The following is an 18,388-nucleotide window of genomic DNA, read 5'->3' on the forward strand; positions in this document are numbered from 1 at the left end:
TTTTTTTGGATGCTCAGAAGAAGAAACTGGTCGTTTCTTTAACACAATTTTAGTGGACGAATCACGCTGCAAGAATTTACGTTGGATTCAGAAAACAACTTTTATTTCTTTTCTTCGTGATTTCAGAAGAAAATTCAGTGACTTAAAAGCCATGGTAAGGGCCGGCTTGCTATCTTAACCAGGGTTCTTGGTTCCACTGATATTGCGGCTAAAACCCTCCAGTATAAGAAGGGTTGCGCGGAGGCCGTTGCCAGCCTTGTTCCCGGCACCTGTGCCAAAGCACACAATTGCCCCATCGGTTCCTGTAAAACCCGTCCACGCAGAAGCATCCGCTACGGCAGTCCAAGGTGCAGGCGGGTCCAACCACCGGCTTCCAGCACTTCGCCTCCGCGCAGCTGCTGCTTACGCATTCCTTGTACACTTCATTTCGTCTGGTGCATCCTAGGCAGGGAAGTGAAAAAACACACAGTTATCAATGGCCCTCCACGGCACGTCTTATGGACCGTGTTTGCCGAAAGTCTAGAGGCAACGAGTATTGTTTCTCAGCCGTATAATGGCGCCCTTAAAATGTCTCGAATGCTGAGGCCGAGGGTTTTCCCTATTTTGCACATATTTAGAGCTTAAGGTTTGGCAAAAGCTTTCCTCTAAACGGTTAAGAAAAGAGCCTTGTTGCGCGGATGCTATCGGCAAAGCGGTGCTATTCACAGCTGGTGTATGCCGTGGTGTTTATTCGAACGCTCCAACACATTCGTGCCTTGCAAATTACCGAAGTCTCTCTTTAGTTAACTTTCCCGAAACATTTAACAGTACCGCTTTGAGCACGGCGCTTTGTCGTTTACCCACCTTCACATCTGGTAATGATGGAGGTTGCAACTGACCTAACAATTTAATCAGTTGACCTAACAATTTAACGTGAATTAATAAAGGCGATCATAACAGACTGCTATCGCTTGTGAAAGCCAGTGTGCTCTTTTTCCCTTCAAGCCTTTCAAATATTTCGAAATAAATCTTCAGAACTAGCCTATGGGAACGTTCGCCCACAGCTTAGCGCCACTTAGCAACACTTTTGATATCGCCAGGTCGATTGTTTCGTATAATGACATGCTTCTTACTTAATATTGCTAAGTAATAAACATGCATGTGTAATATAAGCTTCGCTTATTTCTTGCATAGATTGGCAATGCTCGTGCAGAAATACAGCGCGAGCTGTCATGCAGGGATGTTAAACACGCTCTTAATTTTGCTTTCGAAGTTGTGGAGTCTATACAGGTCATGGTATTTCCGCGTTAACTACATGAAACAATTATAATACCGAAAAGAAATTGTAACAATGACATGATTGAAGAGTTGCATCCTCGTACTTCAATTTGTCTTCATTCAGGCGTAACTAGTAGCATATTGCACCTATATAGTAGCCACTTTTATCGGACTGGTTCTACTGTCGGCTACGCCACTGGGCGGAAAAGGCGTTGGACTACGTATGCGCAGTACGATTCGAGCGACGCCTGCGTTCCGCTGGCGTGTCGACACAGCGTCGTAACGTGCAAAAACGTCTCGTCCTTTCCGGTTAGTTAAGAAGAATGCCCCCTGCTCGACGGCCGCGTCTGAGGAAGCTTTGAAGTTTGTCTTTGTCAAGGCTCATTTCCCCGACTGCAGTTGCCGAAAGAGATTCAAAATTGAAGGTTGAAGGTTGAAGTTTATTTTGACAACGATACAGTTGTCAAGGAGGTTGATAAAAACGCGACAGCGTGCCTGACTAGGTGTCAGCCTCCTGCAAAGTTTGACACATCATACACAGCATGGCAAGAAGGAAGGTTTCAATACAAAGAATACAATGTAGAATACATATTCGCTACATAAAGGACGTACATTTCAAGTTACCGTAAACATATGAACTGCAGACAAAACTTTTAAATACAAGCACTTGGGCCGTTGCAAGACGTTTCATGTAGAGACAATACATACTTGTGAATACTGCCACGTATCATTGCAGTGTGTGTTCGTTCACGCTCAAGGCAGCAGGAAAGGGTCGTTATCACTTTTGTTCGTGGCGCGAGAAGCGACCAGACTAATCTCGATTGTTCGCAGCCATGAAGGGCTGCATCTAGGTTTTTCCAGATTACCGTAGATGATCTTGACCTGTTATCTGGAAGTTTCCTTGCCGGCTTTAAATTGAGCGATGCCGCGAGCGGCGGACTTTCGTAGTTCGACGACTGACGAGCACGCTTGTTGCTTACGCCGCCGCCGAGTGATTCAGTTCTTTTTTGAGGGCGCAAGTCAGCTCAAATAAAGAGCTTCGTTTCCAAGACTGGCTGGTGTCTTCCTGACCACTTCACTGCCGTCACTACAACGTGACATCTGGTGGAGGTGCTGGGTAGCCTTCCATGTACCGGACACCCCCTACAAGCCGTGACGCCAGCCCTCTGAGTCATCAACCGCAGGACCTGAGTCCAGTCCACCGCGCTAGCCGACGCCTGCAAGGGGACGCAGCAGAGTTCGGGAATCTGCCGGACCCTACCCGGAAGCGGAAGCCAGCCGAAACGTCTACCATGAGCTTGCCCCAGACGACGACTCCAATCATTCTTCACCAGCCCCGGGTGCCACCAACCTTCGACGCTTCGCCTGGCGCCGACCCCGAAGAATGGCTGGAGCAGTTCGACCGTGTGGCTATCTTCAACAACTGGGACGATGCCACGAAACTTAGGTACGTCTTCTTCGCCTTGGAGGGACCAGCAAAAGTCTGGTTTGAGAATGAGGAAGCTAACCTCACGAACTGGGAAACCTTCAAGGAGCAGCTTCTAAAGACCTTCACGAACGTCGTGCGAAAGGAGAGAGCCCAGCAGCTGCTACAGTCTCGCATACAACGCCCAAACGAGACCGTTGCTGTGTACACTGAGGAAATGAAGCGTCTCTTCCGGCGTGCCGACGCGAGCATGAAGGAAGAAGAGAAGGTGAAGTTGCTTATGCGAGGAGTTAAAGAGCAACTATTTGCCGGCCTTGTTCGCAACCCACCGATAACCGTCCCGGAATTCGTAGAAGAGGCATCCACAATGGAGAAAACTCTTGACGCCCGAGCCCGCCAGTATGACCGCCAGCAGCGCTTTTTGTCAGCAAGCTGCATGGACACCGCTAAAAACGATAACCTGCGGGAGGTTATACGTCAAGTTGTGCGAGAGGAGCTCCGACGATTGCTGCCAACGGGAACGCAGCCGCAAATTTCATCGCTCACGGACGTCATCAGGGACGAGGTTCAACAGGCCTTGGGTGTGACGCCGACACCCACGCAGCTTCTGCAGCCCCCAGCCATGACTTACGCCGCAGCTGTGCGCCGTCCTGCCCCTCGACGACGGGACCCAAGCCCCTATCGCCCTCAGCCAGCTGCGTTGGACCGCCGCCCACTCGCCCCAACCCGCCCGTCCTACGAGCTACGCGCGCAGCCGAGGAAATGCGACGAGTGGAGAACTCCCGACCAGCGCCGCCCACTATGCTTCCACTGTGGCGAAGCCGGTCACGTCCTCCGGCACTGCCCATACAGAAGACTGGGCATCCGAGGGTTCTCTTACGACGCTCCACGACCCCGACCCGGCCAACGACCAGCCGAAATCGAGGAGTTTTTACGTCGGGAAGAATACTCATCGCCGAGCCGCCTACACGTTCCCCGTCGCCATCGTCCCCGCGCTTTGTTTCTCCTAGCCGAGGTTACGCCGTGCGTGGACGCTCCCCCAGCCCCCGAAGGTTAAACTAAATAAAGCAGCCTCTGGAGGTGAGGTTGCTTCTAAGCGCAATGACAAAGATCCTCCATCGACGAGTACTCAAGACCATGCCTCAACTACGACGACAACACCGACGACGACGACACCGACGACGACGACGCGGCCAGACTTGAAGCTTTTACCGTTGCCCAGTGAAGTAACGTCGCAGTACGCCCACCGCAGCCTCACTACTCGACGAAGCCGAGATCGTACACCGAAGACCACGTGCAATGCAAAAACGCGAACAAGTGACCTTGAAGTTATGATCGACGATCACGCGGTTACTGCCTTAGTGGACACCGGAGCTGACTACTCCGTCATGAGTGGGCCACTCGCTGTCCGACTCAGGAAGGTAACAACAACTTGGGATAGCCCGCTGATCCGCACCGCAGGTGGTAACCTGATTACGCCGTCAGGACGCTGCACCGCGAGAGTTACTGTAAATGGGAGAACCTACGCGACAACCTTCCTGATCCTACAGCAATGCTCGCGAGACGTGATTTTAGGAATGGACTTCCTGAATGAACATCGGACGATCATCGACCTTCGATCCAAGTCGATCAAGCTTTCCACGGACAAAGCCAATATCTGCAGCGACGACAGCGACTCATCGCGTTGCCTTAAACGTCCTTGACGAAGTACTGAGCGTGCCGCCCCGATCAAGTGTCTTCGCCTGCATAGGTACTGGAGACGTCGAAACTGCTGAAGGCGTCGTCGAGGGGAACACCCAGTTACTCCTTGATCGAGGACTGGGCGTCGCAAGGGGAGTCGCCCAAATCCGAAATGGCCAAGCCCAGGTGCTGCTAACCAACTTCACCGAAGAATACCGGCATCTAAACAAAGGTACGACGATCGCTTTCCTCGACGAGCTGGCAGACATCAGAGACATATGTGCCCTACCCGACCAACCCCTAGAACCATCTAACCAAGGCCATCAACCAACGTTTGATATCAACCCGGCATTACCACGGAACAGACAAGAACAAATACGCAGTCTTCTTCAAAAGTACAGCGATTGCTTCTCATCAGCATCGAATGTGCGAAGAACCCAGCTTGCCAAGCACCGCATTGTCACAGACACGCCCGACCACTGCGACAGAGCCCCTACCGCGTATCGCCGCTAGAACGCCAAGCTATTCGCAAGCAAGTTGAGGAAATGCTACGTGATGACGTCATCCAGCCATCAAGGAGCCCCTGGGCAGCACCAGTTGTCCTAGTGAAAAAGAAAGACGGCACCCTTCGCTTCTGCGTCGATTACCGCCGCCTGAACAGCATTACGAAGAAGGATGTCTACCCCCTCCCCCGCATCGACGACACACTGGATCGGCTATGCAACGCTAAGTACTTCTCATCGATGGACCTGAAGAGCAGCTACTGGCAAATTGAAGTCGACGAAAGAGATCGCGAGAAGACTGCGTTCATCACGCCAGACGGACTCTTCGAGTTCAAGGTGATGCCATTCGGCCTCTGCTCTGCACCAGCGACGTTCCAGCGAGTAATGGATACGGTGCTCGCAGGCTTGAAGTGGCAGATTTGCCTCGTCTACTTAGATGACGTTGTTGTCTTCTCCTCAAACTTTGAAGACCACCTCAGAAGGCTTCGGATAGTGCTGGAAACGATCAAGTCTTCAGGCCTGACACTGAAACCAGAGAAGTGCCACTTCGCCTACGAGGAGCTGCTGTTCCTTGGCCACGTCGTAAGCAAGGATGGAGTTCGCCCAGACCCCCACAAGACGGCTGCGATCGCAGAGTTTCCACAGCCTAATGACAAGAAAGCTATACGCAGATTCCTTTGATTGTGCGCTTAATACCGGCGATTCGTCAAGAACTTTTCGCGCATCGCTGAACCTTTGACCTAACTTACCAAGGCTGACGTGCCTTTTAAATGGGAAAGGCCGCAAGGGGAAGCTTTCAACGAGCTGAAGCGCCGCTTACAGTCCCCTCCTGTGCTCGGGCACTTTGATGAAAACGCCGAAACCGAAGTTCATACCGATGCAAGCAGTGTGGGCTTAGGAGCGGTCCTCGTTCAGAAAAATGGCAGAGAGGAGAAAGTTATCGCGTACGCTAGCCGTTCACTGTCGAGAGCCGAAGCCAACTATTCGACGACCGAGAAAGAATGTCTCGCCATTATTTGGGCCACGTCGAAATTTCGCCCCTACCTATACGGACGACCATTCAAGGTTGTGAGCGATCACCATGCTCTCTGCTGGCTGGCCAATTTGAAAGATCCCTCCGGCCGCCTTGCTCGATGGAGCCTGCGTCTTCAAGAATTCGACATAACTGTAGTCTACAAATCTGGCCGCAAACATTCCGATGCAGACTGCCTATCGCGAGCCCCCGTAGACGCAGCACCGGAAGAAGAAGACGACGATGCTTTCCTAGGACCGGTAAGCGCCGGCAGTTTCGCGCAGCAGCAGCGCTCGGATCCTGAGTTGCAAAGCCTAGTTGATTATTTGAAAGGCCAGACCGCATCGCCTCCCCGGGAGTTCAAGCGCCAACTGTCGTCCTTCGTCCTTCACAATAATGTCCTCCTGAAGAAGAACTTCGCGCCCAACAGGACAGTACATCTTCTTGTCGTGCCCAAGAATCTTAGGCAAGAAATTAGGCAGGCATGTCATGATGAGCCGACTGCAGGACATCTCGGGATTGCTCGCACGTTGCACCGCATCCAGGAGAAGTACTATTGGCCGCGGCTAGCTACCGACGTTTCCCATTACGTGAAAACGTGCCGTGAGTGTCAGCGACGCAAAACGCCTCCGACTAGACCAGCCGGACTCCTCAACCCCATACCACCTGCAACTAAGCCCTTTCAGGGGTAATGCCACGTATCATTGCAGTGTGTGTTCGTTCACGCTCAAGGCAGCAGGAAAGGGTCGTTATCACTTTTGTTCGTGGCGCGAGAAGCGACCAGACTAATCTCGATTGTTCGCAGCCATGAAAGGCTGCATCTAGGTTTTTCCAGATAACAGGTCAAGATCATCTACGGTAATCTGGAAAAACCTAGATGCAGCCCTTCATGGCTGCGAACAATCGAGATTAGTCTGGTCGCTTCTCGCGCCACGAACAAAAGTGATAACGACCCTTTCCTGCTGCCTTGAGCGTGAACGAGTCACACACTGCAATGATACGTGGCAATACTCTTTTTGAATTTACCTAAAGACTTGCTTTCATTTATGATAGATATAATTATGGGATGGTGATTTAAGAAATCTGCAATTTGGTTGGTTAGTTTCTTTGAACCGTAGCTCGTGCGCATTATTTCTTTTTGGTATATCTTTTGACAAGGAAACCTTTTTTCACCGCGCCGTGCATGCAGAGCGGTGAATCCTTCCGATCCTGTGAGTGCATTTGCGGACGCGGGTACCGGTAAAAGTCCGGGTCGCAGTACACTAAGATTTGACGTCGCGCGCTGTGAAGAACCTGGTACACATCCTTACCGGCTACTTTCGGCAGAAACCAATGCAAATTTGAGTACTTAAGCCGCAGTTAGCCTTCACTCATGTCTCAATACTCCAGTACAATGTCGATACTTACGCCTGTGCCCATAGTTTGGCCACAGTCTGTGGCCAGTAGCTTGCGCAGGACGGCTGACGGGTGCTTGTGGAGAACGAGGCTCTGGGTTCGCTTCCACAGCGAAAGCACACAGGGCCGCAAGAATCACGAAGCTCATGCCGGCCATGTTCACCGTGGTGAGCTGCCCTCCGCTCATGAATGCCTCGACTTCCTCCCGGTGCTGTTTATATCTAAATAAAGACAATAAGACCAAGTCCGATCTTTATTTTGCCGGTGCAGCCTGTCTGATGACGGTGCATTGGTCATCCTTGCTTAGCAGTGGCTGGCCATTGTGTCGCGTACTACATCGTACTGTGCGGCTTGTTACTTCAAGACTGTCGCAGCCGCACCACGCGGCCAGCGAAAGCGCAAACTTAACAAAACGAACCTCCCTAGGCGTTCACTGAAAGCTTCATTTCCTAAAAGTTCAAAAACACTCTATTGTAATGTGGTTTTCTTCCATTGCCTCGGAGGTTTCTACCTCGATGGCAATGTAAAAAAAAAAAACCTTTTTAGCAGATTTTATTGTGTTCGCTTCTTTCCAAGAACGCGAGTGAGAATCGGCAATACGGCGGCTAGAGGAAAAATTTTTAAACCTGTAAATAAGTTCGAAGCCGCATAGCAATGCCCCACAAAAATTCGCCAAGCTCACCTCACAATACCAACTAGAACGATTTGTCTTTTCTTTCCGCATGAAAAGCGGGAACTTTTTATTTATTTTATTTATTTATTTACAATACCCCTAAGGGCCCTCGTGCGAGGGTATTACATGGGGGGGGGGGGCGATACAAGCATAAAAATATGGCACAGGCATTTGAAACAAAATACACGTAATAATGAATTAAAGCTAGTAATGTACACAAATAACACAACAAACAACGCAGAATGAAATACTCAGTAAATGCACATAATACAACAAAAATACCAAATCAGTTAGTCCATGGTTTGCTTTAACGATTGCTGAAACGATTGTAGGTTAACCTCAGTAGCTATGTGAGATGGCAAGTTATTCCAATCTATTATAGTGCGAGGAATGAATGATTTCGCGTAGAGCAATGAACGGCATGTGATGCGTTTTATTTTGTTATCGTGGTCGCGGCGAGGAAAGACTGCAGAATGTGGCAAAAAGAAGTCCTCGTGGAGGGTGGGATGGTGATACAGTTTGTGAAGTAAGGTTAGGCGAGCGAAATGGCGTCGACATGATAGCGGTTCCAACTCGGCACGTTGCTTTAATGCTGTGACACTGGTGAAGCGTGAATAATCTGAGCATCTCTGTGTTCATATTGATATTAACGTATTCTTCTTGCAGAAACCGTTAGCTCTTGCATTATCATGCTATCCCCTTGACCCTACCTCATGTATTATTTGTGACTGCCATAGCCAGAACAGCGCATTAATCCCGGCCTGAGAAAAATCAAAATAAGTGGCGTCTGCTTCGTTTGCGTTCGCTGACAGTGCACCTGTTTGCTTAGATAGGAATAATGTGGTAATCCATCTAATCCCACCGGTTCTCACGGAAGCCATTAGTGTAAGAATCTATTAGAATTCCAGTTCGCCATCATGAAGATCAAAAAAAAAAACCTTCTTCTGTCAATCACCATTCCCTGCAACGATGACAATGATCTTCTTTCACCTCGCTGACATATATTATGTATTGCCGTCCGCTTCTCATCCGCATTGAAATGACAGATACGTCTTCTTTTAATCAGCCTACTTCCAATGAAGATGCACACCATTATATTGTTTCATCATCTTTATTGAAATTTGCGGCATCTAAAGCTGTGAAATGACTATCAGGATTTACTTTCCTTGCCAGCCTGGAATTATTAATACCTCTGGCTTTAAGGTCAAACAATGATCCTAACCCTTTTCTGCGGAACTGGTTCCTGTCCAGGAGGCACTAACTTGTGTAACCACCATTCCCTTGTTTCCTATGGCACCAAAGCTTGCAGTCCACACTGGCACCGTTCAAAGTACGCTCATTTCGTTATTTCGACGGTGTGTGAGCCGCAGACAAGTACAGTCTCAGCACAGTCGATGACTTAAACTTGAGATCCCTTCACGGATTCTTGTGGGTATCCCGTGGCCTGTTCAGAGCAAGCCAAGGAGATTCAGGGGCTTGTCTAGCAGCACGTTCAACGTTTTAACTTTTCAGCCTGGTTTATGCAACCCACCATATAGTATAGCGCAAAAGGAGGACCTCCAGCACCACCCTCGCTTTCTCTAGTCTCCTCGTGCGCAGTAAATTTCCCCCACAGTCTTAATTATGCAGTGAAGGCTGCGCTTTGGAGGAACCGAGTTTGGGTTGCCCGAAATCCGAGAGTCTGTCGATATTCGTTCACTGCCAAGGTTTATTCTCCCGCTCCATATGACCCACGTGACATACCCGAGGAGACGAAGCTGGCATTCACCACCTGCTACGGGCGTGACTTGCACTGGTAACAACCAGTGCATTTCTTGGAGGAGAATTTCTTTGCGGGAGAAATTCTAGAGGCCCGTGTACTGTGCGATGTCAGTGCACGTTAAAGAACCCCAGGTGGTCGAAATTTCCGGAGCCCTCCACTACGGCGTCTCTCATAGCCTGAGTCGTTTTGGGACGTTGAACGCCATAAAACAAAACAAACCAAACCAACCAGAATGCGGCCCAAGTGAGCAAGGAGCCTCTGACCTGGCAGCGCAAAATCCTATGCTGCTTGGGCGCGGTGACCCTAAAATTGTGCGGTTATGAACAACGCTCGTTGAGCTAAGCTTTTTCTACTTGTAATATACATATGTAGAATGAAAGAAAAGAATATTTCACCTGGGTACCATCCTTAAGGCAAAGTCAGTAGCCTTTCCAGGAAAGAAACATATCTAACTTCTGTCTTAGGACGCTAACGTCTGTCAGTGTGTGTGAGCGAATAGAAGGATGGAAAGATTAAAAAAAAAAGCGAAGATCGTCATATGTGTGAACGGCAGGTAAAATTCTGTTGCTTTTAATTCATTATAGATAATAGCAATATAATGTTTTTTTTTTTTCAAATCCAGGGAATTCACACTGTTTTTCTGATCCGCATAGCTGAAACTGAAGCCAAAAGTTTGACGGAAGCCCGTCTGGTAGGGATGGAGCCTGACGAAAAAGTGAAAGGCGCCAGCCAAAAGAAAAATGAAATGACGTAGGCCTTGTAGTATTGTGAAAAAAGCTCCTGTGTGGGAGCCGAAATGTCATTTCAGATTTCTTTTGGTCGGTGCTATTTATTTTTTCATCATAGCTAAAATCGAATGCGGTCTGAACTTAAGCCAGAATGCTTGAAAGCATTCAATACACCGGGTGAAATAGGCAATATTTCAGCCTCAGTTAGCGCCGCTTTGAAGATTCGCTTCTGTAAGTGCGGAAGAAACGTCATCGGGATAAATCTTATGTTCCATAATAAGTAATGTTTTCTGACGGGTTTGTAAGCACGGTCTACTAAACCACTGACATATATTCCTAGAATACTATGAAGATTTGATATGGATTATCACTTTGCATGTGTAATGTGTACCTTTACCCTACCCCTCTCCTGCAAACTTTTGGCACGATGTAAATTCTAAAGCCGCGCCGCATTAAGAACGATTGTTTTTTTTTTTATCAGAAGCTTAGTATTTAGTAGCCAGGAGCTTTTGTTGTAGAAGCTCAGAAGAAGAAACTGGATGTTTTTTTTTAGCATAGTTGACGCGGACGAATTAAGCTGCAAGAATTTTACGCTGGATTCAGGAGAGAGCAAGGTTTATTTCTTATCCTCGGGACTTCGGAAGGAAATGCTATGACTTAAAAGCCACGGTGAGAGACAGCTTGCTGTCGAAACCTGGGTTCTTGGCTCGACGGATACTGCGGCCAGATCTCATCAGGATAAGAAGGGTAGGATGGGTGCGCTCGTGCGCTCGGTTACGCCGAGGCACGTCACTCAACGCAGGAAGTGGTGCCTAAGATTCGAACTCTTAAAACCATCTTGTTGCCAGGCTTAATCATGCAATTCATTTGCGAGCTCCCTTTTAGCCATGTGCACCTTAACGTCCCTGTTTAAAAATTGTGTATATATCAGTTCGAAGTCTTCTTGTCGCCTTGCCACTGAGCATTTGTTTTTCAGTCGATAGTCTGTTTACAATCGAACGCCTTTATAACGAAGCACTCAGGACTCTCCAACCCTTCGTTGTACAAGTCACTTGGTTGTTAAGATCCCACCCCGTATCGCACGAAATAGGGCAAGCTAAGCACGTTCAGCAAAATAAAACCTTTTTATATTATGAATTGACGACAAACTTGATGAAAGAAGGCCCTAAATTCCTGGACACTTCATACGATGGAATGTACAGTCACGAGTAAAAAAGATAAGCACACGTGACGGAACACCGGAGCGCCGGAATGACAACGCGTGGCGCTGCGGGTGGCGAAGAGCCTGATAACGATAGTGCCGGGCCGTTCCGATTCTGCAGTATTAGGAGAGTTCAGCGGACTGTCAAGGACCAGCAAAATTACTGGCTAAAAGACGCGCTATCATCTATTGTTCCCGCGAGTTCCCGGCACTTCAACGCTCGGGCGGTGCACGCTGGATAAAGCTTATTCCTGCCGTCCCCCCTACCCCTCCCCCCCTAAGCTGCAAACATGAAAACGGCCCGATAGGCAGGTCTGCGAACCGCAGCGCCGCGTGGTGAGATATCCCAATTCTGATCGCCAGTGATCTGTGCTAATATTTTTTGCTCGCGACTGTACAGCTGCAGCCGACAGTACGACATCCAGGTTCATCGCATGATCCGCGGCGAAGGCCATAAATGATTCAAAGTACAGCTGCAGAGCGTCGAATGGCGCTATTGCCTCTCTTGTCAAAATGCTTGTTTCGCCTGCAGGCTCTGCGTCACTGCTGTTTTCGTCGGCCGTCGCCGCCTTCCCGTCCTTGATGGGTTCGACGATCTCATTCACTTCTGAGCAGATGATCACGTCGTCGTCAACCGCGACGTATTCGACCGCCGTCATACCCGCTGCTGTTTACGAGAAGCGACGCTCGAGGTGTACGGTTTCCGGAGCTCTGCAGTAGGACTAGAACAGTTGCTGTCAATGGCACGCTCGCGGAGATCGCCTTTCCTTGTGTTACATTTTGCCAACAGGCAAAGCTAAGCCGCTCGACAAAATGTTCGGTCGTTCGGCTCGCTGTGCACTCTTTTCTTTGTGTTGGTGTAGCGGCTACAATGGCTACTGTAGAGGTCTCATTCTTCCGCGTGGTCTTTGGTGCGGTGGCAAACTCTTCTAAGTAAGCGCAGCGCAGTTCAGTGGCAGCTACAAGAGTAATGGCTTTACCGCTACGTTCATTCGTTGTAAAGCAACAAATCAGGGTCGGGAAGGCCTAAGTTCCTTTGTTCTACAGGCAAATTCGCTGCAGAGATTTCTGCTGGTAGAGGCGTTCACAATACAAATGAAAGATAACAATTCGACAGCGACAGACAAAATCTCTTGTATTACGAGTCGTTTTTTTTTTTTTGCAGAGGTGTTCGTTGTAGAGGCATTCGACTGTACTTCTATTTGAGTGACGGTTTTAAGTACGTAACAAAGCGCCACTAAAAGATTTCTTGAATGTCCTGTGAGATCACTTTATCACTTGAACGGATCTTGCAATATCAAGCTAGACAATTATTTTCTTGTTCTACTACTTGTATATTCCACAGAGTCGTTTCTGGCGGGCATCTGTTTATTTTCGTCGCGGCCTTAAACGCATTACTTACCCTTTTTTGTGCGAAGAATTCATCAGTAACATCACCCAGATTTCGCGACGTATCTGTCCTCGTAACGGCGCTCACTTGCCGGGCGCGCGGCCAGTAATTGTGCAGCCCCGCGTTCGCCGCAGCAGGTCAAACGCCTGAGAAGCAACGGCGGCTAAAAGAAGTGCAGAAAGCGGCCCAACAACTGCGCAGCCACGGAACCACCGAGTAACACGAGGCAACGCTCGAAACGATCAATGAAGTTATCCGTCGTGTTGTACGAGAACAATCCTGTACTGCCTATGTCAGTGCCCACTTTACGAAGCGCTTTATGCAAGACGATTTCGAAATATCTTGCGGGTTGAGTGTTAGACTGAGGTTTAGTTCGAAATAGACACAAGTACAAGAACGACACGACGAGATACTCTCACTGCGTCGCTGTGGAGTGACGAATGCATTTGTTCTGTAAAGACCACCAGTGGACTATTGTTCTTCAACATTTTTGGTTTCTTTTTTTCAGTCCATGTAATTTTTATATGAGACAGTTACTCCTCCTACATCATTTCCAAAACCTTGGTGCGTGAGGATGCTTAACTGCCAGGCGAATGGCCAAGCAAATATATACAGCTGAATAGGAATTTTCTTGTTCTGCCATTAGTATGATACTTCTCATCCTGTTTGTGAAAGAACATCCGTGCAAGCACTCAGCATAATTAGGGCATCCGACGTATTGGAGACTTCCAAGGTTCCCAAATTTTAGTTTTGAAGCAAACTCCATGATAAAAAGTTGAAGCTACATGATTAATCGATTTTTCTGATCCGGTAAGCTCAACGAAATACGTGATTCCTACGTGTCCCCTACTTCAATGGTGAAATTGGAGTACCCTAATATTTTTTACGTCTTTCCGCATAAATCATGGCGCGGAAATTCTCTAAGTTCTTCACTATCAGCGCGAAACCAAGCTTCTTATTAAAAGCATGGTCAAGTAAAAATTCAGGGGGCACATTGTTGACCTAAAGTGCGGTGACGCGAAAGCCTTTAGCGATGTGTTGCTGCTTGTGTCACTGATGTGTGGTGAATATGTTAATTAAGTACACAATTGTTTTTGATGCTTAAGTGCTGTATACACTGGAGGGCGTTTGGCAGGCATCCGTCTAATCTGACGCCTTCGTGCAAACACTGTCCAGCGTCCTAGACAAGGAGAGCTACATGCGCATTGGCAGGAAGTAGCAGAGCCATTTCGAGGCGAAACCCCATGATATGGTTCTTCTGATTGGACTTCATAGCCTTTGGAAAACTCGCATGCAAGACCCCAACGTTGAACCCGTTGTGTCGCTCAGAATTCATTTTCGCAAAATGTTGCTGCCGGTAACGGACATTTACAAATAATTGGACGTTTTAACCGATTGTTTTCGCATCCTGATGCGGTGTATTTCTTTGCCGACCTTTATATTCTGTTATGTTTCTATCAAATTTGTGCCACATAGTGCCTACCTAGGTGCTCTGTAAATAGTTTTCTTTCCTTGTGCATACACACACCCACATATGTAAATATATATATATTGAAAGGGGGTTCGCGTACTAGTGACCTCAGCTATACAGTTCGCCAAGCAGCTGAGCGGACGGCAGCAAAATCACAGTCAGTCTACACAGCCAGAGAGCTGGAGCCGCGCGCGCCGGCACACTTCGTCGTCAACTTCTTCGTCTGCCATCGAGGCAACCTGAGGCGCATTCATAATAGTTCAGGCGCGTTAATTGTAATTCACTACAATATATATATATCCTTTTGGTACATAACAATGTAGAATAAATATCATGAAAGAAAAATACGTAGCGTAGCTATCAGCACTCTAGGCTGCGGAACGGAAGGATGGTGGTCCAAATCCGTTCCTGCACAAATATTTTTTTTTTTGGTCTGAGTAGGAAAAGCGTGACACCTCTGCTGACAACCTTCTGTCGACAACGATGAGGCATTACAGGCTGTCGCCTTAATAGTTTAGTGCTCCCGAACTAGTTTGTTCGTGTTTGAGCGTTTTTCAAGATGAAACAGCAGTGCTCTTGTGGTCGCCCACTTGGTGTCAAGTGTGCATGCCAAGGCGTTTATGGACTTTTCGGCGTCGACTAAAGTCAAAAGCTTTATTTTGCTTTTTCATTAACTGATAACTTTAGGCCCCGTAAGGTGTAATACCGAATTGTGGCAGTTGGTTCTGTCCAAGTCTACTCCACCACCAGGGATCGGGGAGTGGTCTCGGTCGTGGCCAAGGCCGCCCGAAGCATTGGTCCAGGCGAACACAATTTCCCCATTGGTTCCGGTAATAACCCTTTCGGCAGAAACAGCCGCTAACCCTGTCGTAGGAGCAACCGCGACCAGGGAACGGGTTCCGGCAATTCTTTTCTGCGCAACTGCTGCCCACGCCATCCTTGTACACTTCATGTGGCTTCCAGCAACCTGCCGGAGAAAAATGGAAATTCATAGCAGAGATCAAGACTCTTGCGAGGCATATACGCTAATGTCTTCGCGGAGAGTCCGTCTAAGGAAATAGATCACCTAGAGTAGACACCACCGGCGTCCGTCGTGTCTATACTCTCTCCGTCTCTGTGTTTTTTGTGCGCTGGAATAATGCCTCATAGTTACACCCCAGAACCAACTAGCCCAGCCCTCTACGCTTATAGACACCCTTCCGGTTTTCGTGTCTCAGCATTTGGAGAAAATTTGCAGCGCTTAACAGACGGCCGTTGGATAGTAGGCTGCTAACGCAATTGGTGGGGTACACTCATTGTAACACTAGTCGACATAGCGGACCAAGCCAATTCTTAACCATCTGCTGCGCGGTGACAATTTTTGTCAAGTAGAGAAAATGTTTAACAAGTGAACGAAATAACGGAAAAACGGAAAAATAAGACGGCAAACTTCCTTCTTGTTTTAAACTGCAGTTCTCAGCTACGACATTCTTGAGGCTCTTTTTTGCTTAGTTCTTAACGAAACAAAATTAAGCCCTCAGACAATAGCATCAGCGTTGCAAGCGTGGGGTGAAAAGCGGTTCACGTTGGAAGAATGACTATGGAGAGTTTCCAGCGGATTCACACAGCAGATGATTAGTTTGCGCTCTTAGCACTATTCTTAACACAAACTTCACACTCTCAAAATAATCTTACTGAGCCAGTTTTTCGCACCCTGTTCGTTTCTATTTTACACCACGTCCGTGGACGCTCGATTCTTGAAACTACACTGCTTTTTCATAAGATTGTAATGATCACAACAAAACACTCTAGTGGAACGGACACCGCCCAGGGACGAGTGTTTGTATAGCCCTCCTTATCCTGTCTACGTCGACTCTGTGTCCCTCGTGTTGCTGCAATGGTCATAGAAAGCGACGCCGAATTGGTGTGCCATTAAATGTAATTTGAGCGCCGTCAACATTGAGAGGCATTTTCTGCGTTTCTATGGCTCTGCTGGGTTTTTGTTCCCCGTTAACCTCAATGAGTCGTTTGATCCATAATAATGCAGATGGCGGTACCTTTTCTCCCCGAAAAAAATTGTCTTTTTTTTTGCTTTTTGAGGAATAATTTCTTGCTGAGGGCAGGGGCGGCTGACAGCTCAGGTAAATTCCCATCAAGGGACATCGTTCTATTGACAACTAAGGTCATGACCATTTAAATTCCGCGGTAGCACCATCGCTTCTCAGGATTTAAAATGCCTGTGCTTTCACAACGTTCATTTCAACTGCAGCGAACGTTCGAAGGTCGTTGCAGGTTGTCTGAAAGAGGCGTCTTTTCAGTTAACCTTTAGGAGACTAAGCAAAGCTTCGCCATTGTGCAAAAAGCTCAAAACAAAGTGAGAATTTGGCCACCTTTACACTGGGTGACAAAGAAATTTTGTAAACGCACTGTGACTCAACTCTTCCTGGGAGGAAGATGTTTCAGTGGATGTATCTATTCTGGTTTTTAATACAAGCATTAGCTCAGGTTTGAACCGATTTCATAGCTGATATTCTCAGTTATTATGGCACATATGGAAAGTAAAGCGGCATCAGTCATTATAGTACGTTAGGTACATTTGCTGATGCTGCTTTGCTCTCCATTCCAGCGCCTGTCCCGTCGTCTTCTTTTCTCTTGTCCCTGTTCCTGCGCTGTTTCTCAGCAGTATGCACCAACTCGCTCAACTCGCCGTGTTACTGATGATCTCCACTGCATGCTTCTCTGCACTGCACAAATTGCCTTAGAATTCAAACTTTCTTCCCTAGTCTTTGAAGAAGTGATGGCAAGCCGAAAAGCTTTTTTTTTTTCAAGTACAAGCGTAGCGCAATTCTTTATCTGCAATGGCCAAACCAAATAAACTTACTCCTGCGATCCTTCCACCAACCTTCGAAACTGCGTTCGACATCATTTGAACCCTGTAGCTAACTCAGTTCAATTTGTTAAACTTCTTCACATCCGTTATGACTTCAGACATTTTACTTTTGGCTAATAAAAAAGGCGAATTCGGACCGAGCTGCAAATTCTTCGCGCGCAAAAAAAGGCTGCGCAAGCCAGATACGAAATTACGTACTAAAACCTCACCTCATACAAAGCCAGAGGATGTATGCTTGTCTGCTGCCCAACATCTCAGTTCACCACAGGAAATAAAAACACGTTTTTCCTCGCAAAGTTTAGTAATGTCAATTCCCTTAGTTCAGTTAAAGTATTAAAATAAAAAAAAAGTTACCGTTACTTACGGTTATGGGGGTACCAAGGAGTCGGCCATATACCAGATACGTGGTCTCCAGGTAGATTTCCGGTAATTTGAGGAAGTGTTGAAGGTTTCTGTGCTCCCTCCGCCTGCATGAAGAAAGCACATGCGGTGGCAAACAGGAGGGCGCAAACTGGGGCCATGTTCCCCATCGTGAAGTGGCGTGCGATCGTGGCTGCGTCCGAGCAACTTTTTGCGGTGCTTATATTCTAAATAATGACAATAAGCCCCGGCTACAAATGTTTTTTGCCATTGTAGTGTTGCTATAATTGGTGCGCAGTGCATTGCTGGGACAATGTAGCCAGGTTTTGTAACAAAAACTTGCTCTTCAATGTACACCATCCAAGCACTCTTATTGTGGGTGTTTGTGTGTTTGTGACCTCAGAACCATCGCAACAGTGTCCACTCTTCTGACATAACAATGCATGAGATCAGCACAACAGCTCTGTGCAATAGTATTCGACGCAGTACTACAATCGCATGCATGTTCCTGAGTGCGTGGGCCCAATTATCGACGTTGCCGAAGATCAAGCGGGTAGTGCAATTCAGGCGCCTTCCATGCCATTTGGTCGTAGGTCGAAAGTAGTGTTATTGTTTGGTATTGAACTATTGAAATCGTTCGAAGAGTCCTTTCGCAATTCTT

The 18,388-nt window shown here is 47.7% G+C and overlaps 1 protein-coding gene across 1 annotated transcript in view; it reads right to left on the minus strand.

Moving 5' to 3' along the window:
- Positions 1 to 1,756: 1,756 nt before the first annotated feature.
- LOC149348374 (uncharacterized) overlaps positions 1,757 to 18,388 on the minus strand; it is a 28,883-nt gene continuing 12,251 nt past the window's right edge. The window contains exon 3 of the mRNA XM_089541734.1: positions 1,757 to 1,771. Within this exon, the coding sequence (XP_089397860.1) occupies positions 1,757 to 1,771 (15 nt within the window). The remainder of the gene's footprint in view (positions 1,772 to 18,388) is intronic.

This window comes from Amblyomma mixtum, chromosome 4 (assembly GCF_055824585.1).
Source record: "Amblyomma mixtum isolate Tamu chromosome 4, ASM5582458v1, whole genome shotgun sequence".
Classification (NCBI taxonomy): Eukaryota; Metazoa; Arthropoda; class Arachnida; order Ixodida; family Ixodidae; genus Amblyomma; species Amblyomma mixtum.